This window comes from Rhipicephalus sanguineus, chromosome 6 (genome assembly GCF_013339695.2).
Source record: "Rhipicephalus sanguineus isolate Rsan-2018 chromosome 6, BIME_Rsan_1.4, whole genome shotgun sequence".
In the NCBI taxonomy this organism is placed as follows: Eukaryota; Metazoa; Arthropoda; class Arachnida; order Ixodida; family Ixodidae; genus Rhipicephalus; species Rhipicephalus sanguineus.
The window spans coordinates 138987225-139011813 of NC_051181.1; the positions used below are offsets into that span (position 1 = coordinate 138987225).

Genomic DNA, 24589 nt, shown 5'->3' on the forward strand with positions numbered 1-24589 from the left:
TTAGTCCGCCTGCACCCTGTTGTTCGCGCTGTATCTCGTTTTCTATGGACGTGTACCAGCCGGCCCAAATAAGAACTCTAGTGCAGGTCACATAGCCACCGAGTCAATCCCTACGCTGGGTACAACCCTGGCAAATGTGTCAAAGTATGCGTACCGTGGTCTTTTCTAGACACCTGAGGAGGTGGTGGTGTTGCAGCTCGAAGATGTCCTCGGGACTGTCGTCCAGATCCTGGCCGCTCTCCTGGGCCGCCAGACGCGCTTCTACCGCTTTCTTCTTGCTCACAAACGCCGCACCGCTAGTCGCCTTGGCGATGCGGATTCGCGCCATCCGGGCTTTCTGCAATGCGCACAAAACACACCCGCAAGCTCGGAAACATTGAACAAGACCACACGATGACGGAACGGTGTGCTCAATCCGCCTTTTTCACAATGCCACGGCGCATGAGGCCTTCCCCTAGCGGAAAAGTCGCGAAACGCCTCTTAATCTCGGAGGCTTTCGTTCTGGCAGTACCGGTTGTCCCTGACCATACCAACACCCTACCAAGACGGCAGAGAACAGCACAGCCGTATGAAAAAGGTGGGTTGGTACAAAAGGGCCAGCGTCTATTGAGAATCGGAGACTGCGCCAAGGACCTCCTTCACCCCGCTTACGTTGCCGAACGCATTTAATAAAAAAGTTAACTGGCTGTATTCGCAAACCTAGCTGTTTTATAGAATCGTAGACTGTTATTACAAGAGTTAATCAAATATACCTTTGAATTAACGCTGCTGACTGGGTATTAGGAACGTAATATTGTAATTAAGGGTTCATTCTGAAGTTGTCAATGCATGGCTGATGGGCGCGTACGCATGAACACAATAAATACTAGACGCCAGGTAAGCTCACACATGTCTGACACTTTTAAGTCGCAAAAAGGTAATTGCAAGGTTACATGTTAACAAGGACATGCTCAATGCATTAAGAATACTAGACCACAAGGGTAGCCTGTCATTCTATGCCCGAAATATTTTTACTCTGAATGTCTCTTTATTGCTCAGACATCTCACTTTCACATCCTAGCCGCCGTGCTTGCTGTATCTATATATTCCTTTAAATAGCTGAAGAGTCTAAATGGCAAGCCAGGATTTGTAACGTTGCTTTTGTTTTTGAGCTATCGGAATGCGCATTATGAAGTGTTTAGTCTTTTAATCGACAAAAGGCGTTGTCTATTGAGGGTACGCTTTCACGGTAGACGCTCTCTTGGCTATAGCGTTACGGTGAGCACAAAACTGTTGGACCGCAACAACAATCTGGTGATCGCGCGTAGGAAGACAGCGTTGTTGGCAGAGAGAGAAAGAAGAGAACAATGGACACTACCTTTTGGGCTTTCCTCTTGTCAGCCCTCTGGCTCTGGTGGTATATGCGGGAGAAGTTGGACACAATGACAGGGACTGGAAGCGCGATGACGAGCACTCCGCTTAGGGAACACACGCCACCGACGATCTTGCCCGTGATAGTGTCCGGCACCATGTCCCCGTACCTGCGTGGTTACAAAAGCGTCCGCATTGGTGTCCGAACAAAACTTTATAGGAGCAATCATTTGCCCGTGAACTTCTTTATCGCTTGCGGTTTACAGGGTTACCCGAAAAATATACAGCAGCAAAGACGGTGGTCTGATCAGAGATTTCCCTACACACCACCTAAGGGTGGTGTAAACCCTCTCCCGCCCTCCTCCTTGTTTTTCTGAAGGTACCCCTTTAATTTGTAACAATCTTTGTCAGGTGCTAACTTTCTCTCTCTCTTTCCTCTCAATCTTTAAATCTCACACATCCTGTTTCCATGCGTAGGGTAGCAAATCGGTTTTTCTAAACTGGTTAACCTCCCTACCTTTCCTTCTCTAATATTTCTTATCTCTTCTTGTCTTGCGATTGAAAATTTTGTTTAATAGAGCCTGAATAAGATGTGGGCGGCGCCTGTGCTCGTACGTATTCGACTAATTGTTGGGTGTAACAGTCGTAAATTTAATTTCAAATACACGTTATCTCATGTTATCCAGTTTTGTACGTTTATAAGTACGGCTTAATTTCTTGCATAAAGTGATATAACAATTTGTCGCAATTTCTGCCATGAGTGCCAGAGTCACAAAGGTTGGTAGTCCTGTGCAACCACGTCGAGACAAAAAAGAACAAAAAAACAAAAATTGACGTTTATAGGCACTTCCTAACTTCCAGTCCTGGGGAAACCCCTGTGCCTTATGATGCAGACTCGAACAAGAAACATGCACAACTAATACTGCCGTGACGTAGATGTTCTTTGTTACTATACCAGTGCGAAGGTGGCCATTGAGATAATGGTTTATTAGCCGCATATTTATGATTTTACTTCGACAGAAACACTGACACTGCACGAAATGTCTTTTAGAACACATTGTAGTTAGACAAAACACCACAAGATGCCACTGCCAACCTCCCTGCCTTTCCCATCCGTCCATACATACATACATACATACATACATACATACATACATACATGCCGTCCATCGCTCCGGCAACCTGGTACTAATCCCCAAACTTTGAATGATTCATGGCCAAGCTAAGACTTTCGGGAAGAGCGAAATGCGTAGATTGCGCCGGAGCTGTGCTGTCAGCTACACCTCGGTCGTACATTTATCACAAGGAAATCCCTTTGCTCACGCAGGCACTACGATAACAGAAAGCAAATTGGTTTCCCCAAGTTGGGTTGCTATTCGCAAATTTAATGTTCCATAGTTGTCCCATAGGTTTTCCACAGGCGTAGCCGAGATTTCTATCCTCCAAATTATACCCCCCCCCCCCCCACACACACACACACACACGACATAAACCGGCCGGGTAACTTGGGGTTCTTTAATATGTAGTGCCTTAATGTAAGTACATGGGCATGTCTTTCCGTCTTCTGTTTGCTTTTTCGTTCATCCAATATGATAATGCTGCCGCTCTTCGCGGGATTCTGATGCGCGGCCCATTCAATTGCTCAACAATACACTAAGAATAATATCTGGGGTTTAACGTCCCAAAACCACCATATGATTATGAGAGACGCCGTAGTGGAGGGCTCCGGAAATTTCGACCACCTGGGGTTCTTTAACGTGCACGTAAATCTAAGTACACGGGCCTCAAACATTTTCGCCTCCACCGAAAATGCAGCCGCCGCGGCCGGGATTCGATCCCGCGACCTTCGGGTCAGCAGTCGAGTGCCATAACCACTAGACCACCGTGGCGGGGCCAACAATACACTTCGACTAAGGCAACGCATCGGGTAGCGATAGTTGGGCAGCTTAAACATACAGGTGTCCTAAGCGAACACCAGATGCCGAGTCATCACGATGGGTGGGCGTTTTTTTTTCTTTATCTATATGTTGCTTTGCGGAGCCTTAAGCCGTATCATAATTCTGGGCTTCCGAGGGCTTTCTTTATACGACCGTCGGGGAGTGGTTATGACGCGCCCGCGGTAAAGCAACGCTTACACAGCACCTAAAGCAGCAGTCAAGCGGCAAACGGGCCCACCGAGCTCAGTTGACACTCGCACTTTTCCTACCCACTCCGTCTGACGAAGAGGAAAAACAAAAAATAATATACGAAAGACGGAAACGCCGCCACCGTTCTTGCAAACCGAGCCGCCGTCCTGCGGGCAAGAAAGAAATAAAGGAAAGACAGGAACAGAAAGAAAGGACGGAACGACCCGTACTGTTAGCACTGATCAAGAATAGCCCCAGCGAAAACCTAGACGCCGTAAGCTCTCTCGCTGAAAGAAGGGGTGGGGAATGCTGAGGTCCCGTCCGCCGTGACTCCCGGCAACGCCGCTTCTCGGCAAAGCAGCGAAGACGAGCGGAAGAGTATATGGTCCTGCAGGGGCTCTCTTGAAGTGGCCCCTCGTATACAGTCGCCGGCAGGAGCGCGCGCCCTTCTTTGCCGCCTGCGCGGCAGGGCGACCGGTGGTAAGAGGGGAAGGGGGGGGGGGTGCTGCGCGGACCGTGCGCCCCCCCGCCCTTCCCCCCCTCGGGCATCGAGCGTTCAAAAAGATCGATCCAACGCCAGAGGCCCGGCGACGACGAGAGAGCCCGTTGCTGGAAAGCGAACAGCCTGCCCGTGCTGCCGCTGTTAGAGGGACCGGCCAACTGCCCTCCCTCCCTCCCCCCGACCCGCCTCCACCTCACCAAGGTCGCGCCAGCTTGAGCCGCAACTGCGCGTCCAATTGCGGCTACGCACGCTCGAGCTCTACAACGACGCAGCGGGGTCCTGCAGGTATCGAGCGGCCCATTCCAGGACCGTGGCTGCTGGCCACGCATTTTTTTCTTTCTATTCTTTCACCTAAGGGCCCAGACGGGTCGTGCGCAGGCCCGCGTAGTTAGGGTTACTGAAGTTTTCGGTCATAACACTGCGTCGAGAAAGAAGTCTCGGTGGCGGCAGGGCTAAGGAAAGGTTCGGTATGGCGCCACAACCAGAACGAGTGTGCTTCAGATGCTTCGGGTAAGCAGAAACTCTCCCGAAGTTCTTACGCAGCACCAGGAGGGCGACCTCGAGCTACCGCAATAAAAATTCCGAAACAGTACTCTGGGCATTGTAATGAAGTACCAGAATATTCACCCGACAAGACACGTTGAAGGCGTCCATCTTTCATAGGCCCTGTGTTACAATGTAGATGAAGGTATTGACTGGTCAGCGCTTGAGATAGGGAAGAGATGTTTAGAGTATCGGTGAATAAGAACCAGGGAAGAACTTAGTATAACAAGGGTCGTTACAGGCGAAGGTAACAGTATATTACAGAAATAGATGCTAACATGAACAAAAATGGATGATCCATCTTTCACATTAACCAACCATAACAAGTGAAACGTGTCTTTTGTAGAAGTAGCTGCTGTTCCGCAGGATATTGCAGATGCTCAAATTTGCTCCATGTCTATTTCATAACGACAAGTTAAAAGAAATCCATTAGTTGAATAAGAAAACGGAAGTAGAAATCAGAAGTGATCGGAACTGAAAAGAGGAAGTTAATAAGGAGTCGTTTCACACGGATGCCACGAAACTAGCTTGGCCTGACGTCATTTCCGTGACGGAAGCAACGTCGGTAAGTTCTTGGTTGAGCCCGACATAAAACACTTTGGTGTCAAAAAAAAATAATGGCCAGAATGGTAGACTGCATAACATGAAGTAACACTTGATTATAAGTCACAGGCTAGGTCGATTCAAAGGAAATGCCGGCGAAGACCATTATAACCCTCTCAAATTATTTGGTACAGATTTTCAGCACGCAACTACCAAAAAGCTAGCTTCTTCGGAGAGCCGAGTCAGTTAGGTGAGGACTAGCCCAGAAGATGAACTGATCGTGAAATACAACACTGTGTGAACGTCTGCATGAGTGGGACTGTACGCTTTTCTGGTTGCATGTGTTTGCCAAATTCAAATGGCCGTGGTCCGGTCGAAATAGGAAATGCTGTTCTTATCGCACGACTCTTGTTTTCGCGGTTTGGACTCGTTAACGCCGTTGGGATGAGAAAAAAACGGGGGTCGAAAATACGCCTCCACCGTGTTCGCTTCTTCATACATCAAAAAGAAGAAAAAAAAAGGACGACGTCGACGTACGTGCCAAACCAGCGCACTTCTCACCCCAGAGAACGCACCGTAATTCAAGAAAGACCGAGTGACACTTTCTGCGAAGCTTGCCAGCGCTTCCGTCTTTCAGCACGTTTCCTTTTATTTATGCACGAAACATGCAACGCCGTCCCTGTCCAATCCTCTCCGCTATCTCTCCCTCCCTCCCCCCCCCCCCCTCTCTCTCTCTCTCTCACACGCCTTCTTTTTCTCTGTCTTCTCTACTGTAATAGGATTCGAGCACGGCCATTTTTTTTTCCTTGCTCTCTTCCAAACTTATGGACGGAAACATTTGTCTTCACCCAGTTTGGCTGTCACGAGGCAACCGAAGACTCAACGATGGACGCGTATGAAAAAAAAGGGAAAAGAAAAAAAGCTCGTTCATCTATATTACTCTCGAAGTGCGGAAATCTGCGGTCTACTTTGACACAAAGCTATGCTGTAAAAATCAGAAATATCGAATAAAATTTCAGTACGCATGCTGTCTTTCTCCGGGAAACTCCTCCGCGTTGCGGGGACAAAAATATGCTCCCCAAAGAAAGAAAGAAAGAAAGAAAGAAAAGAAGAAAGCAAAAGTTAGCTTTCTTACACATCCTAGAAAAACAGCAAGGCTAGAGCGAGTCACGTGATCTACTGCACACAGCCAGGACGATGCTGACTAACAAATGAAGTATACTTGAGAACGTAGCACATGCACGCCGCAATCGTCACGTGAACAGCAATAAAAAAAAAGACTGGCATGCTCTTTACACGTAACAGAAGGACAAAAGGAATGCTAACCAATGGATACGTATCAATACCTCAGCGCTGGAAAAATTACCCCTAAAAGTAATTAAATTACATTACTAATTACTTTCCTGGAATTTATTTAACGCATTAAAATTAGAACAACAGAAAGTTGAGCTAGTTGTCAAGGATTCATGATAAAAGATGGTAGGCGAGAAGGCACAGTTGTAATTCTTGCGGTTTAATGTCCCAAAACCACGATATAATAATGAGGAACGCCATAGTAGAGGGCTCAGGAAATTTCGACCACCCGGGGTTCTTTAACGTGCATCAAAATCTAAGCACACGGGCCTCAAGCATTTTCGCCTGCTTTGAAAATACGGCCGCCGCGGCCGGGATCCGATCCCGCGACCTGCGGGTCAGCAGTCGAGCATCGTAACCACTAGACGACCGTGGCGGGTGTGCTGTCTTCTTCTCTTGCGTTCATGTCTGTACGCCTACTACCTTCTTTCAGTATTAAAGTTGTATTACAAATTACAGGTGGTCGAAAGTAATGACATTACGTTACTATTACTTTTGAAAACTCACGAAAGCACTTAGAAACTATTTTAATAAAAGTTGATCATTCATGCACGAACCCGTGTACACTTCATTTACAGCACATGTACTACGATGAAATCCCGTGCATCTTTTTTGATCGTAGAAGCAGCTGGGACACGCAGTGAGCATCAGAAAGATATATGTCCTTGTTTAAAGCACGCCATACTGAAAAATCGTTCGCGTCTTACTGTTTCAACAAGCTGCCAAGCACTTGGCGTTCGGATGCTACGTGGCATACCTGCGGGCCTGCCTCGTTCCCACACTTGAGGATTAGCACTCAGATCGACTTGTCTAGGCTATTTTTCTTTCCTTTTATTTTTTGGTCAATTTCCATGACAATTTGCTCCAGCAGCGGCGTGCAGCCGGAGCCAATCGTGGAGGCCACGTTCACGCCAACAAGCCCGAAACTGAACAGTTGAAAGGGACGTTAAAGAATAAATTACTGTCCTCCCGTTAGTAAATTGCCCTTTCAGATTACCAAAGGCACAACCCATGGCGCAAGAAGGCACATCGCAGGTGAGAAAACGCGCAAAAATAAAATGCAGGTGTCGAAGCCGCGTTGAAGTTGCCGCGCCAATTCACTGCGATGTCACAGATTTTGACGTCGTCGACTGGGTCACAAAGAGTTCTTAGCCGTAAAGAAAAAAAAAATCCTCGCAGAACCTCCTTTGTCTAATGGTATATTCGGGTGGTTGCCTCAGAGTGCTCTGAAGGCTCTGAAGAAACTATGTAGAAAAGAAGGCAGCTTCGCACTATAGTCGGATATAACTTAAGAAGGCAGGAGAGGCCCCGCCCGGACGACGGAAGCGCGACAGTCGATCGCCTCCGCGACTAAAGAAATAGTCCCGCTCATGCACGCGCCGATGTTCTCCGAAGGCGGAGCCACCGGCCGTCCCGCTCATGACGTCAGTCCTGAGTGCGCGCCCATTGGTGCAGGCTTGTGTTCATCCGCCTTTGAGGAGGAAATGCCGCTGACTTCTTAAGCTGTATCCGACTATAGTGATGCCAAGGCTGAAGAAAGACCGGAGCTGGGCGGCGTTCCTTGTTCCTCTTTATTTTTCTCTTTCTATTTTTCTCTTCCTGTATCTATTTATTGTACCTGTTTCTTTCTATTTCTCTCTTTCTCACTCTATTTAGCTCTGGCTTTTTTCTCTCTCCTTCTGTTTTTCTGTCTTTCTATCTTTGTACGTCTTCTTTCTCTTTATTTTTATCTGTATGCTCTGCCTTTCTATCGCTTTCTATCTCTCTGTGTCTTTATTTCTCTCTATTTACTCTCTTCCTTTTTATCTATATCTTTATCTCTGTTTCACGCGTTCGTTTTCGTTTACACTCGCACCTGCTGTACACAGTAGTGGCGCATACCCACTTCAGGAGCTTTGCACGACGGAGCACAAGTTACCGATAGCTTAAAGATCTTCGTTGTTAAAAGAGCAACTAAGCGTCACTACTAAAATAAGCGTGCCAATGTATGATAAGGAAGTAGGAACACGATTTGCTTGTTCTCGTTGTAGATCTTTAAAGCTCTTGAATTCACCACGTTCAAAACACGGTCAGAGCGCTCTCAAACGACGAGCACCCGAATATACCGGATTCCGGAAAAAACGTCCCCGGAATAAATATCCCCGGAAGAAACGTCCCCTGAATAAACGTCCCCGGAAAAAATGTCCCTGGAAAAAATGTCCCCATTTGCATTGTCGGAAAAAACGTCCCCATACGGGGGCCCTCAAACGTTGCGCCTTTAAGTCGCCAAGTGTTCATTTCTATCTGCAAAAAAAAAGAAAAGAAAGATCCGCGCGAAGATTGCAGTTCAATGAAATTCAAGTTTACTGCTATGTGGAACGCCTACTCGGCCACTGTTGATGGAGGACACAGGACGAAAAATCATGCGGAGGCCTGGAACAGAAGGCTGGGAAGCATCGCGCACCACAGCCGCCCAACAGTGTGGAGGGCCTCCCCTTACAAAAACAGATTTAGACAGTCTATAGATGGTCTAAAAATGTGTTTAGTCTATAGAGTCTCTAAATGTATTTTTGTAAGGGTCTGGCGCCTTGCGCTCGGAAGAAGCCACCGTAACAATAAAAAGAAAGATGACCCAGTCTCCAGTCGGTGCACTCCCACAGAAGAAGCGCAAATCAGCGGTCATGGCCATGCAGCATTGTGTTCGCAACCTGTGTGAGGACTATACTGCCGGGACTACGAAAATTGAAGATTTCCTGAGGGCTATTTTACATACGATTCGGTATTACATTCATTCTTTTTCGAACACAATGTGGCCGAAAATTTGCGAAAGGTCGAATAAAGAATGCAGTGTTTTGTCAAGTGAGTTCGCACAGGATTCGTTTTTCGGTAAATTTTTCACTTGGGGACTTTTTTTCCTAGAGAGCCATGCCACCGGGGACGTTTCTTCCGGGGACGTTTATTCAGGGGACGTATCTTCCGGGGACGTATATTCCGGGGACGTTTTTTCCTACACCCGAATGTACCATAAGCGATGCGTAAGTGCAAATTTCTATTGTAGGTTGCGTCCGCCCCTAGAACGCTATTTTCGGGAGGGAATGGCATGGCGTCTTTTCACGTTCTTTCCAGCGTTCGTCAGCGTCTACAACGGCCCCGCAAAAAGAAAACGCATCCTGCGACCACAGAAATGCGAGTTTGGCATTAAACTTTCGTCAAGTCTAAATTGTACTGATGTGTGCAATCCTCCATGTCGGCATTACATGTTCGGCATTACAACGAAGCCTTCATAGAAAGCGTTCTTCTTTCATGTTTTTCTTGCACCGCGTGTACACCGCCTTCGTGTACGGTACAGATATATTCACACTCAACAATCGTGGGAGTGTAATAATGAATTTTTTGTTAGCCGTCGGCTGTTTACTTAGTAGCATTTCAGCGCTTATTGCCGCTATGTGATTGTAGCTCTGCTTCATACAATTTAGGCTATTTTTTAAATACGCATTCCAATAAGTACCATGAATCAAATAAAGAATGTGGGTGTGTAGCCCAGTGGTTAAAACACTCGCGTTCAGAGGAGCGTCACTCTAAGAAAATTTCTCACGTGCTAGGGAAACAGACAGACGGTCAATTTTCTCCTTTAGTAGGCATAGAAATGCATATGCGAGTAATATGAAGTACATTGTCCTATGAGGGGGGAGGCGGAGTGCATTTCACACGCCTTTTAACGCTAACGTGTTTTATGCCTGATTATATCAAGAATTGACTGACGTCACTTCCGTCACCGAAATAACGTGATGAAAATAAAGGAGCAGGCTAGTTAAAAAAAATGAACACTGCTTAGCTCGGCTATGCCAGGATATACGTAGCGTTAGCTAAGTTTCAGCTGATTATTCTTAGCTTTCCTGGTTGTCAAGCTTCTCTGCTTTTCTGCGCCGCTTGGCAGCATTTGCGCTCTCCTTCTCCATGTATACCACACTGGCAAACGCCAGCCAGCCGGTCTGACAAATGGCTAACCTCCCTGTCCTTCCGTTTTTCTTTTCCTCCTCCTCCTCCCCGCTATATGTATACCCCTACTGATACGTCTGCGTATGCGCGCAGAGTGAGAGGCGCTTACAAGCGGCTACGGCGCAGCGTCACACGGCCACTGCGCAACGGAGGCGCACAGCTGGGTTCGCGGACGCGCCAATGCGTCTGCCACTGCTATGACGTCACTCCTCTGGAATGCGCAGACCGGCGAGGCGGCGGCTCCGGTGCGCCAGCTGTGCGCCTTGTGACGTCACTGCTCCTCGCGCATGCGCAGCATCGCTCTTCAACTGCCACGAGAAACTGCTCCGCCTCGGCCAGTGTAGCTAACGCCACAAAAATTACGGAGAATGCTTCGAACCTTCTAAGAATGCCAAGGCGAAAGCCCAGTCGGACCTTCTGTTGATGTGTTGTTAAACTTTCTGTTGAACTTTCTGCTGATAACCTGTTACGGAAGCGGCTTTTCTCTCCACCATTTCTGCATACCCAGAACTCGGCATTAGGCCCGCATATGGGTCTCTTCGGGCCGCCTCAGTAGCTTCCACCCGACAGCAGTTAGGACGAGCAGAGGTTAGGACGGCTGATCTGGCCTCTCCCGCAGTAGCGCACTTTCTCTGTCTTCCCCGCCCCCGACTATGGCCTGATCACGTGATATTTGCACTTTTTTATTTTTTTATTCACGCTGACACAGCAAAGATGAACTGGGCACGCAGCTCATCTGTTTTTTTTAAATATATTTTACTCACGCGAACGCCGCAAAGACGAAGTGGACGAGCGATATTTTGTGTACTACACACGACCTTGAAACAAATATATAGTAGAGGTGTGCGAATATTCGAGTTTCGAATTCGAATCGAAGAATACCTAATCGAATAATTTGATTCGACTTTCGAATAGCCAGTATTCGAACTTTCGAATAATTCGAAAAGACGAATACCTAAAACGCGACAAAGCCCAATGGTGCAACTTTAGAGTTTGGCGGCTAAAACTAACGCTAACGTCGTTACAGTAGGCCTTTCGTTGAAACTTTCAGCGCTGTCCTGGTTTAAAAGCGAACGCATGTTTATTTTAATGAATATTATGTCATTTCCGCACGTCAAAAAACACCCGAGAAAGAAGTTCGCGTCCGAAACGAAGGCGCGGACTTCCCGCGTAGTTTGGCTGCGTATGCCGCAAGCACCGTAAAACGTCCCGACTTTGGCTCGCGATACCCTCGGTGATTGGCTTCACATGTGAAATTTGTTCACGCTGTGCAGTCGCCCCTGCCGCACCGCCGAGCACGGAGCTGCACTTAATCCGTGCATCGCCGAAATCGCTTTGCGGCGCCTTCCCATTTCCTGCTACTGAGGTGTCCAGTGAACGCATGTTTTCAACCACAGGAAACAACTTAACATGACGGTGAGAGAGCCTGCAGACAGGTCATGTGGAATAGCTTGTGTTTCTGCATGACTATTTGTAGTCTTTCGGTAGTAGTCACTCACCGCGTTAGGTGCTCGAGGACATGGTCAGATTTCATTGCGTTGCTTTAGATGCGGAGCAGCTTTTGTGGTGGGCTGTGTCCTTAGTTCCATTGTAGACTGTCTGCTTTCTACCACCTAGCATAACCATCTGAGCGCGCGCTCGCGCCAAGGAGAAGTCTTCTTCCTCTCGTTCTTCGACCACCTTGCTGATGATACGTGCAGAGCACTTTAGGAGCCCGGGCTGCCGTATGCTGTCCTAGCTTGGCCTAACGCAGACAAAACCATGTGTGCGGGCACGCGGGCCTGTGAAGGGGCTGGGTAAGACGCTGTGACCTCTCCCCCTTACACTCTCTCAGCAATCACGTGATGGCGTCGGGGAACGAGATTCTGCAGACGCGCGATGAACCCGCGTGGCGTGCTCCAACAAGAGTTCGGGACGAGTAAAGCAAGAACAACTATATAGTGAATTCATGGTGTGCTCCACTTGCAAGGACGCGTAAACATCGGGCAAGGTGCCCGTGATGAACGGAACTTAAAGTCGACCCATGCGCTGCTTCGCATCCCCACATGATTCCCCTTAGTCGGAGATGGTGTAATTTTTTTCTTTCAATTTTCAATAAAATCTCTTCGGTATTTTGGCCATTATTTGGCCCTATTCGATTCGAGATGAAATTTCGCTCTTCGCACACCCCTAATATATAGACATCCAAGGCTTTCGTCTTAATTAAGAAGTAAGCAATTTGCCGAAATATGTATGTACTATGGGAAAGTACGACGCTGTCGACACGGATGAAAAGTTAAAAAAATTGGCCGCGTATCTGCGTGCTTCGCTGCAAATGTCGTGTAAAGACGATAGAAGAGGCGCTGTGTGAGATATGGACGCCATCTGGCAATACGTCGGGAAACATGAGTGCTGTGTTGCGTGCTGGTAGTCCCGGCGCAGCAGCAGGCGAAGACCGGCGGTGACCAACGCGACCGGCGGGGACGCCAGCCAGCCTGAAAACGCGGTTTGGCGCGAAGCGCTGAAGCAGAGAAACGTCCGCACTCAACGAGTACTCTCCACACACTCTTTTAGTTACACGTCGCCTGGGTAAAACAGGAACGCCAGAGCGGCGCCCACAACCGGCAGCCTGAAGGCCACCCACAACGCTGCTTTTTCATATTTTAAATATTTTTTTCCACCTTCTTGGCCTTCTCAAAACTAAAGTTTTTCAACACCAACCCATGGCATTCGCACAGTGCAATACAGAACCGAAACCGAAACACAACAATGAGCTCGTGCGAAGGGCACGGAGGAAGGCAAATTTCAGCGCAGTCGCATTTTCAGCTTTGTTGAAACAGCGCTCACTAGACGACGACAAAGTAAAAGAAGGCACAGGACAGGCAGCGCCTGTCCTGTGCCTTCTTTTACTTCGTCGTCGTCTAGTGAGCGCTGTTTCAACAAAGATGAACGCATACCAACTCGCTCAAGCTTCCATTCTTATGCATTTTCAGCGCAGCTTAAGAAACTAGGGTCCTTAAAATTACGTATGTATGCATTTTCTATTAAAGGAACACGCCACCTAATACTTACCTAGTGATGTTGCACCTCAGATATGCATGATATTTATTTTTTGATCGACAACGTTCACAAGTATGAACAGCCGTACCAGTTCAAGACGGCTGGCCCTTGGGCAAGTGGTTCAACTTTGGCCGAGTGGCTGAATCGAGGGACGTGCCGACAAACAGAAAGACAGACAGAAAGACAGACCAAAATTTCTGCGTTTAAGTTCCCCAAGAAAGACTCGTCTTTAAAAACAGATGCCAAGCATCAATGCAACCTATGACAGCAGATGTACGGCGTCATTGGAGCCAATTCATAACCTACAACGTCTTCCATATACCATTCCACACACCCTCTAGACATATCATAGCCGCATCGTTTGACTTCGTTAGTATCTTGTGTTCAGTCACTATCCGATTTGGTTTCGTCAAGGTACTTTAAGAGAATTTGAATAGCTGCGTATGCTAGTTATCTAAGAGTCGGTAAGATGAGTGTTTAGCGTGATGAAGCTTGTTTTAAAGAAATCAAAATTAGGAAAAATAGACAACTAAACCATAATCCGCTCTCTGCAAATGTGTGCTCTTTGGTTTCTTAACATCCAACAAAGCTTTTATGAAGACACGTTTGACTTTCGTGTTATGACCGATTCTTATGAAAGAGGCATCAACCATCTTTTTTGTAGGCACAAATAAAGAGTCACACTCTCATTTCTCTTCCCATCATTTCCAGTCGAGTGCTTATACTTCCGGTTTTCCGAATATTCAGAACGCGTGTTTCAAAAAAATCAAGCTGGTACGAAATCGATGGTTCCTGGTTCAAGTTAAGAGTTATAGTGGATGCATATGATATCAGAGCATGAGTTTACTTAAGCTAAGGGCCAAATAATTGTAAGGATATATATAGTTAACGAAAAGTAATTGAATCAGTCCACTGAAAGAACAGACGGTTTTCTTGTGAGCGGCTTAAAGTCCCTGAAACTTCGTAAAGTAGCGACATACGTGCATGAAAGCGCGCCTCCTCTCTTTTCTCCCTCCTCTGCCCTCTCCGAGGCTGACGCCGCGTCGGCATTGGCCAACTGCAGTCACGTGGGACCGCTCGGAGCGTTCGTTTGTTTACAGTCGCTCGCGACTGCCATCTTCGCTCTCGAAGCGCGGGTTCGCTGGTTCTCCGCGCATGTGTTTTATGGATACGCGCTTTCCATTCCGCGTGCGTTGTGCTCCGAGATACCTTGCACACAAGACCGACGTCACGGTTGGTTGCCATGGGCTTCTGCTGCGCTTTCGGATGCCGAAACAAATCAAGTGAAGGCAAAAAGCTGTTTATGATACCGTCCGGGAAGCGCAACGAGTTGCGAAGGAAGGCTTGGTTACACCGAATCGGAAGATAGAACTTTCGGCCGACGTTTGCGACGCGACTATGCGATGTAAGTTGCTATCCTCTCACTATAAGTACTCGTCGAGGTTCGCGCAAATCGCTGCGTGCTATAACGCCGCAGACACGTCTCAGTTATTTGGGCAGTACGTCGCTTTTCCTCACACGTTTTATTGCTGATTCTGCGGGGTCTGTACTAAGTGTTTTTTTTTTTTTTTCGAAAATGTGATTGCGAAACTTCAGAGATTCGGCGCAGTTCTTTTGAAGAAACACAGTTACCGTGTGAAAGCTCACATTAGGTGTGGTACTCTCTGTTTTTGTTGCGTGCTCGTTTTTTTCTGTTTTTTTTCCCCGAAGCAAATAGCTTTCTCTGGCTCTTTGACGCCGACAGATCCGCCATGGACTTGCGATAAAAGGTAGGTAGGCAAAGCGTGCGTGTCCAACCGAGTCGCAGGGTGCATTCATCGTTTAGCAACCTCACGTACACGTGTTATTTAGCGCGAAGGTTTACGTGCGTTTCGTGTGGAGGTTTATATCCGCGAGTGGCTTTCCGCCGCGGTGGAGCAGAGGTTGCGGTGCTCGGCTACTGACCCGAAGGTCGCGGTCGACCTCGGCGGTCACATTTCGACAGAGGCGAATAGCTTGAAGCCAGTGTGCCGTGCGATTTTAGTGTTCGTTAAAGAACATCAGATGGTCAAAATTTCCAGAGCCCTCCACTACGGCGTCTCTCATAATCATATCGTGGTAGTGGGACGTAAAACCCCAAATGATATTAATATCCGCTAGTTGAGCTCTCGCGAAGGAAACGTTTACGGTGGCAGGCTAGTTTATTCGTTCGCTTGCTCGTTCATTGAGCAGCGAGTATAGTTCGTATGTCAAGTACGTCTACGAGGCACACTTGCGCACTATGGTTGGTGCGTCTAATCTCTTAACGAATCAACCAACGCTGTCTAAATGTATCGACTGGAAATGATGTACGCCTTCTGGCGCATTCTTCTTTCAATGAAGCTCCGAGCTGCTGCTTGCACTGACAGTCATTTTCTAAATAAATAATAGTCGCCACTCTTAACACAGCCAACACCCATTGCCCATGTGTTTCTTCCACTCTAAAAACTGTCCGCACCTTTTGTGAAGTCTTCTTGCCCCTCACCAATAACCGTCCTCTGGCTAGTTTGCGCTTCCTTTCTTGAAAACTCGGCGCTCGGCACTTTCCTATCAAGGATGCTTTTTATTAACACGCACGTCATTCGTGACCTGAAAGTAGGGCGCGCCCGGCGATAATGCAAGGAAAGGCGCGCGAGATTGATAGTTATTGTTTCGGGACAGAAATACGCCCCACAGCACGCCCTTTTTGTGAGGTTGCTAAACAGTTAACAGAAAATAGCGAGCGCAGAGATTTGGTGAAAAAGAAACAAACAAGTGAGCCAGATGCTGGATATTATTTTGTAGGAAAGAGACGCCTCAAATACGCCCTTTTGTATTGCAATGTACAGTGCTACATGATACAGGCACGTATAGCGGCGTTAACTATATTTACCCAACCGATACTTCGGAACGGCTACCTCTAGTGCGTACTGGCAGCCTCAGTGCGTCATTGGTATGCGCGGCGAATTCGCCTCGCGAGGACGACGTGTACAACGTATAGGTTTCAGAAGGCTTCATGTAGAGCGGGACATTAACGTTCAACATCACACATGTCCTTTACAAACGTGTCCTAACATCTCCTAAACGACATAAAATTAAAAAAAAAAGATACAAAGATCTAGACGGCTAGTGGGAATGCTTAAAGCGCGCCGCCTGGCAAGCGCGCGCTCCCTTTGCGAAGCGTCGTCTGCTATGCAAGAGCAAGGTAGGTGGCGCCATGCTCGAAAAGAGAGTGCGAAGGAGAGGAGAACGAGGAGGAACGCGAGCGGAGGAGGAAAGTGTCGCTACTTTACGAAGTTTCAGGGACTTTAGAGCGGCTCGGAGCATTGCGGCACCTGGCGGAGCAGATCTCAACCACGTGCTGCTTTCTACATGGCCTCCGAGATCCGCCTTGGCAGAGCGACGACACCCGATACACTATAGGGCACACAAACACTATATACATACACTGTATATAGACTAGGGCATACGAACACTGTATATATACACTGTATACACTAGGGCAGATGAACACTATATACATACACTGTATATATAAGGGAAGACGAACGCCGACGTGCAAGTGCCACTACCACAAGCCTAAGCCGAGGATTAGGGTCGCCCCCAATTACTACATGATTTTTGACACTACGCCTCTTCACAGTTCATTAACGAGGCAGATGAACGATTAGGTTGTGCGAGCTGTGTTACATAGTCTCTATGTCATTAACAGCTTTTATGGTGATAGCGTTAAGCCACTCTTAAACCATGTACCAAAAGAGGCAAAAATATAGGCAACAATAACTCAGAAAACGTAAAATAAAGCGTTTGTTCTTAAAAGAGCAGAATAACACGGGCGATACAGTGTTAATCAAGAGTAAACGACGGAATAGACGCAATGAAAGGCGATTTAAAGGACCTTTGACAGCGAAATTTTTGCGTGTGATTTTTATGCTCTTGTTATTATAAGGGATTTTTTTTTCGAGGGACATGTTTCTTTGCTGGACGTGACCAAATGGATCCAACAGCGAGTTAGGCCAGGGAAAGAGTGGGGGCCATGAATTGTTGCCTTGTACAAATATCCCGAGCCACATGACACCTGGCAAAAAAGTGTTACACATTCGCCGCCTTGATTACGACGAGCGGCGCTGGCTAACACTCACAGGGATTACACATATAGGTGGACGGGGAAGCGCCTTCCGTCGCAGCTCAAATGATAAAGCATCGGGCACGTAATTAGAAGGTCGTGGGTTCAGATCCCACAGAGGGAAATGGTGGTTTTTCGTCCACTTTAGTCAGTTTCGATTTGCGTCGTTATTACTACGCTGCAGTTAAAGACAATAATTCATAACCCCCACGCTTTCCCTGGCCTAATTTTTTGTTGGATTCACTTGGTCATGTCCTAATTAGTAGCTTTCCGTCGGATAATCCTGAAATTAAGGGGGCGCGCTAAGACATGCGCTCGAGTACAAAACTAGTAGTTTTACGCAGAACAACGCAGTATCAACATAAAGCAATGCTCCAATATCGCTAGCGAGTAAATAGCATGGCACCTGCAAAATGTGACAGCTCAGGCGACGTCATTAACTATGTTCATATTGGCAGAAGCCCAGAGAGACGTCGAAACTTGCATGGTGTAGTGGCGAGCGTTCGAAGTTAGTTAAAGCTGCTACATGATTCGTTATCGGGACAAGAGAAAATGCTTTACGACGCGTCGGAGACAAGATCACTGCACGCGAGTGCATTTTTTTCTGCGACGCAGGAACGAGATTTAAGCGACCACGCGGTGTCTGACACTGTTATACTTTTTGTGTTTATTGTCTTTTGCAAGCAGCAGCCTCGTCATCTCCGGCGAGTGAGCAAATTACCGCTCGTGGACCAGCCGAGCGAGAGACGACCCGCCACGACCCACATTAAATTCGAGTTAGTCGTGCTCAGCGCTCCGAAAAACACTCTCTCAGGACGCCGAGAGATGGTGCAGTATGGCATGTACACTGGAATCATTTAAAGCACCTTGGTGGGTTTCCTTAACGGCATTGGAAGGACGTAGCTAAGTGAGGATATTTCGAATTTTATAGACTGTTCTAGTGAACATCTTCAAGTTTCGTCGTAATGCAGGTTTTCGTCGTGCTTGAAATTTGAGCTGACAAGACAGGGTGCATCCGCCTGATGAAGCATTCTGAGCGTTAGATTTCGAGAATTAGACAACGTGACAGAATTTTGCTATGTCCCAAGTAACACTCACGGTCCAGAATGAAGCTGCTGTGGAAGGCGTATGTTGTAGTGCTTTTGTATCCTGTGTGCTACTGGACTGGTAGATGTGAGTACATGTCTCCACCGTAATTGAATGTCTTAAAGGCGACGGCGTTGAATCATGGTCTTTCTGGAGGAGGAATATCTATAGGTCATAGTCTGACCTCTAATCTCTCAGAGTCTTCACCGTAAAGATATTGAAGGGATAATAGCGTGCCTCATAGTCTGACCTCTCTCACTTGAATAAGCTTACAATTGCAGAAAATGCCAGCTCTCATTCAACAGTTCTCTTCCTTTCTCCCTCCTTTCTTCACTCACTCACTCACTCACTCACTCACTCACTCACTCACTCACTCACTCACTCACTCACTCACTCACTCACTCACTCACTCACTCACTCACTCACTCACTCACTCACTCACTCACTCACTCACTCACTCACTCACTCACTCACTCACTCACTCACTCACTCACTCACTCAAATGAACACTACCACAGAAATTTATGGCGACGTTGAAATTGACATGCGGTAGACTAAAGGTGGCTTAGACGCTTCCACGGCTAACAGCTCGCGCCTGTTAGCGTTATTCATTAACTAATTAACTAAATAATTAAGATTGGTAGCTATTATTCGAGGGCTTGAGACGCAGAAACGATCATCCAGAAGTGTGTTACTTTCAACATCTCGGCGATCGACGTTTCATTTTATGGGCAGCTAACTGGGGGCGATTAGTCAGCTTCTCAAACAGCGACGCCTTAAGACACGTTACGCTCAGAAAAAAAGATCGCGAAACAGCAAACCAGATTCAACGGCGCCTAAGTAGGCGACAGACGGTTTCCTAACCAGTTAGCACTTCAGCGTTTCTCTGTAGCCCAGGCTAAACTCCCGCAATTGCGTAGTGTCCCAATTCTAGGTCGAGCCACCCCATATCTATACGTTTACGGTGCGGTGGGGAAGGGCCGGCACGCGGCGCTGCAATCGCGACACGAGTGGCCATTTCGGCGGGAAGCGCTCGTTACGGCGCCATCTACGAGTGTCAACCGCTTATAGCCCGACGACGCGAAGCCGCTCGTGAGGCGAAAACCCGGAACGAGCCGGCCGTTATGCCATCCGGCAGGACCAGTAGCACGACGGTCGATTAATGCCGTCGCGCGCGCGGCAGTGCCCGCCCGAAAGTGGCTCTGGCAGGCCGAACTAAAAAAAAAAAAAGGGGACTACGGGGAATCTTTTGTTACGCTTCGCTTGACAGCACGAATCGTCCTCTATACCTGCGTTCGCCTGACAGACTGCATGTACGCGTATCAGTCTGCGTGCACCGAACAAGATCCTCTCCTCGCCGAGAAAGACACAAAAAAGAACCCGTACCGCATGGCAAGGAGTACAGTGTACGGTGTACCAGAGCCCGAAACGAAACCCGCGGCGCGGTGTCTCCTTTAGTAAATGGGATTCGGTGGGGACGATTTCTTGCTTTATGTTTTTTTTTACGCATACCTGGCCTTGTCTCGGGGCCCTGATTCATCGATTCGCAAATGAGGGGGGCTTCGATTCTCGACCGGTGTCTTGCACAAGTCTTAAAGGGGCCCTGCACCCTCAATTACGCACGTTGTTTTTATCGGCCGTTTGCTTTCTATGGGTCTTGATGACTGCTGTGGCACCAACGAAAGCGGCGAGAACGAAGCGTTTGATATTTTAATTTGCTTCCGAAATGGGCTTCCACGCCGATTGCAGCGTCGTACAACGACAATTTCTGTTACAGGAAGTGAGGTAGCGTGCGTGACTTATGCTGTTCGTTTTGATTGGTGGGAAATAAATAATATGTACACGCTTGCGACACACTCAGTATGTGGAATTTCTCATTTTAATGTGTTTAATGCTCGTTACAGCTGCGAAAAGGACACCAATTTGTGCATCGATTTTAACTAATCAGAAACTGCGACACAGATGGCGCTGCCGAACGGCCTACTCAAGGCGGCCTTCATCAATACACTGTTCTTTGCATTTCTGCCTTACACTGATTTTCATGTGCTCGAGGTGTCTAGGTGTGTTGCGTACCTACCATCAACTGCTGTGTCGTCTTTGGTATTTGTCACCTGCCAGCATTGTGTTGAGTAAACTTGATTGTGTGGCACGTCAAAAGGAGCGGCGCCCGCTTGCGACTAGAAGGCCACCATGTGCTGCGGGGTTCCGGTATGGCAAAATGTAAGTCGCGTTTGATTGGAAGCAGACAAAACTCCAGAGACACTCACTGGGGCGAGTGAAATACGAAAGGGTACGCCAATTTCTGTCGTCTGCTTTTATTTTGAATTTGTGAGTTCAATAACTTTCGTTTTCCGTGCGTCTATCTCCAAATTCTATTGCATTTTTCTCAGGACGATACAAGGAACGCGTTCCGGTGTAAAAATCGGAGGGTAAAATATGGGTGCAGGCCCCTTTAAGCACGGTTATATTACGAGCTGGACATCGCGCGCCTCTGTACTGCGCACATTTGCGTAACGATAAGTGCGAAGAGAAATGAGTGCCATTGTTTCCCGTCTGGACGTTAGAGACAGGACGCGACGGTTTGGAACCAACGTGCGAGGCGCCACCTGAAACATAATGTAACACGGTAAATACGATCTTTGCCATGTGATAGTTTAGTCAGAGTATTAAAGGGACACTAAAGGCAAATAACAATTTATGTCAGAGTGAAAGCCCAATGTATGACAACTTCTAAAACGGCAATATTATCAACAGCAGTGCCCTACTTACCGAGAAATTAAGCTAAATGTATCACATGATGAGCGCCACGAGTGGGGCATTTTCGAAGTGATCCCGATGACGTAGGGAAGTCGGCCTACAATAAATCACTAGTAATCAAACTAGCAGCAGTAAAAAAAGAACATTCCGAGCATCAAAATACGTAATAAAATGCTGTTTGTTCGTTTCCGCTTGATTCATGGAAAACAAAACCCCCGTGGCGTTGCCATGGGGAACGGCGCGCGTGGTTCAAAGGTTCCGTTTTCGCCGAGCTGTGCCTCGCCCGTCTCAGTGGTAGTTTCGGGATCGCGTACTGCCGTGCGTGTTTTGCGCGCTCGTGAAAGTCGCTCTGACAGGAAGTTCGACAAAATGCCGCATGCGTGTGATATTGCCGGATGCCCGAATGGTGCACAACGCCAGCGCTGCAGCAAGGAAACCGGTGTGTCTTTTCACTGGGTGCCACGGAATGAACCCTTACGCTCGAAGTGGCTTAGTGTCATGCATTGCGCCAGTGTGCTAAACAGTCAAAACCTCTGCGTGTGTGCTCGCTGCACTTTCGTACTGAGGATTACGAGAACAACCGCAACTTGGTGACGGCTTTGAATCTGCCCATCTGAGCAAGTCTTTGCCGCAGCGCCGTTGTTGCTACTGTGGGTCCCGCTACTTCCGCTCGGCTGCTACTAGTGTCGGCGGCCGCGCAGTAAAAGCGGGCAACGTTGGGCATGGCAGCAGTGACGTATGAGAGTCGTATTTTCAGGCGGGAGATTTGAAGCGCGCTAACGCGATGCGGACCACTAAAAACGTGATTTTATTTCAAAATAAGCACTTCCTTGGCACAAAAGCAGCGCTACGAGGTTTCTGGACCGCTATTTCAACAATCAACGTCGACTTAATATTTGCCTTTAGTGTCCCTTTAACGTGTTTTTTTAGAAGCTTTAACTGAGATGCAACCAGAGTGAGAGAGAGGTTTTCCTTTAAAAATGAAATTGGGGCAGCTGCGTACTAGTGGGGCAAAGATTGAGAAAGAAGCAGAGCTGGTAACATTGCCCTCCTCCTTTCCTTCCTTCTCATCCTCACTTCCCTTTCCCATGCCTTGCTATACTATACCATACATGGCTATGCTTGCTCTCTGTTTTTTGTCTGTTTCTTTATATCTCTTTCCTTATTTGTCTATATCATGCTCTGTGTTTCTTTTCCTCTCTTTATTCCCCCCCTCTCTCTCTCTTTCTTTTTCTCTCTCTTTCTCTCGTTCTATCTCAGTCTATGTACTCAACCTCTCGCCTTCTATATTTTCTTTCTTTCTTTCTTTCTTTCTTTCTTTCTTTCTTTCTTTCTTTCTTTCTTTCTTTCTTTCTTTCTTTCTTTCTTTCTTTCTTTCTTTCTTTCTTTCTTTCTTTCTTTCTTTCTTTCTTTCTTTCTTTATCTCTCTATCTCTCTCGGTACTCGTTGTCTCGCCCATCAGAGTTATTGCATCCCACGACAGACAAACCGGCGCACATGTTCTGGTACCGAAGAAGAAGAAGACGAAGAAGAAGAGGAAGATGAAGAAGAGGACGAAGATAGCGCGTGCCCGTTCATTATGATGATAGGTTTCAGGTGTCGCCACACGGCATAACGAAAAGCTCAACAGCTCCGCTACATAATGACGAGATTTTGACCTAAAGTTAGTGTTCTCTAGTCTGCTATTCCGCAAAAAGAAAAAAAAACGTAGAGGGAAAGGGAACAAAAGAAAGGAAACGTCAGAGGGATGCTGGATGTACAATAGTGCATGAGAATGCTAGTGGTATACGCCATATTCCATGCCGCGGCGATATTCAAGTAAACGAAAACTATTCTCACACTCAGGATTAATAGAGTCGAATGAAAAAGAAGATGGCTTTCGCCTTCGAGTCGTCTTAGGTGGATGCACAAGCGACCGAGCCGCTTTTTCTTTCGAAAACCGGTACCTCATTATACGTCTGACAGTTAGTGCTCTTGAGAGCGATTCTTTTGCAATATTGTCCACTCTTTCATTCCCAGAGATAAACCTTCAAAGAAGGCCCTCGCAGAACTTGCGGAAGTCAATGGGCCGCCAAAGAGAGAGGGGTGATAATCACTCAATAATGGGTGTTGAATAACATAAAATCTGCCTTTCTCAAGCTGCTGCTGAAGAATTTCAATGAGTGGCACCAGCACAGCAAGCTTCCGTACATTGTTTCTGTACGAGAATAGTGGACAAGCATTAGGAATTGCGAGAAAGACGATGGACGATTGCACGCGGTTCAACTAGATGGTGCTGTAACATGCTCGCCACCTTTTCCAGCACCGAAGCAACAATAACAGTTAGCGCATGTTACGTTTGTACACGCGCTTGTTACTCCTACGTTATACCCACTACGTGGTTATACCTATGTAAGGAAATGTTTCTTGCGTGAATCTTTTAGATAATCTGCAGAAAATCCCATCATAGAAAAAAAGAATTTAATGTTTGCACTAAGTCGCGCAAAGTTCGGCACAGCGAAGCGCGGGCCCGTCGCCGCTCATGCGTGGCCCTCCTCTTCGGGAGTACGCACTTTCTTAGGACGCCCCCTGACTCTCTGGACACGATCGGGCGCAGCCAAGCTATGCACTATAGAGTGGAGGTTGCGCGCGATGTCTCCGTCGGTGGGCGTGGAGAATTTTTTCGTGAAGAATTTTTTTTTCGGCCCGAATTTTTCTCCTTCTCTTCCTTTCTATCTTTTTTCTCTCTCTTTCGTTGATGTTCTCTCTGTCTCTTTTTCTTTCTGCATTTCTTTCTGTCTATTTCTCTCTTTCTCATTCTTTCTGTGCTATGCTTTACCCTCACCCCTCCTCCTTTCCATCCTCCTCACCATCACACCTCTCCTCCTCATGCTCATTTACCTTTCCCACGCCTTGCTACATTATGTTATACAAGGCTATGCTATGATCGGCTAGCGTGCCTGGATAGCCGAGTGGTTAGGACGCTCGCCTTTGGATCGAGTGTACGCGGGTTCGAATCCCGCCCCGTGAAGAATTTCTTTCGGCAAGAATTTTATTTCTTTTTCACTATATCGTTCTTTCTCTCTCTCTCTCTCTCCTCTCTGTACTCGTTCTCTCAACCATCATGATTACTACAGGCCACGCCGTAGCGGCGAGTAGTGGGATTTGCCCAAATTCTGTGGCACAAACCCGTTCATGATTATGATAGTT

General features: G+C 47.4%; 1 protein-coding gene across 1 annotated transcript in view; it reads right to left on the reverse strand.

The window, feature by feature from the left end:
- LOC119396546 (potassium voltage-gated channel protein Shal) overlaps positions 1 to 24589 on the reverse strand; it is a 197061-nt gene that overhangs the window by 23997 nt on the left and 148475 nt on the right. Inside the window, exons 2-3 of the mRNA XM_049417133.1 lie at positions 1358 to 1520; positions 155 to 337 (exon numbers count right to left, since the gene is read on the reverse strand). Of these exons, the coding sequence (XP_049273090.1) occupies positions 155 to 337; positions 1358 to 1520 (346 nt within the window). The remainder of the gene's footprint in view (positions 1 to 154; positions 338 to 1357; positions 1521 to 24589) is intronic.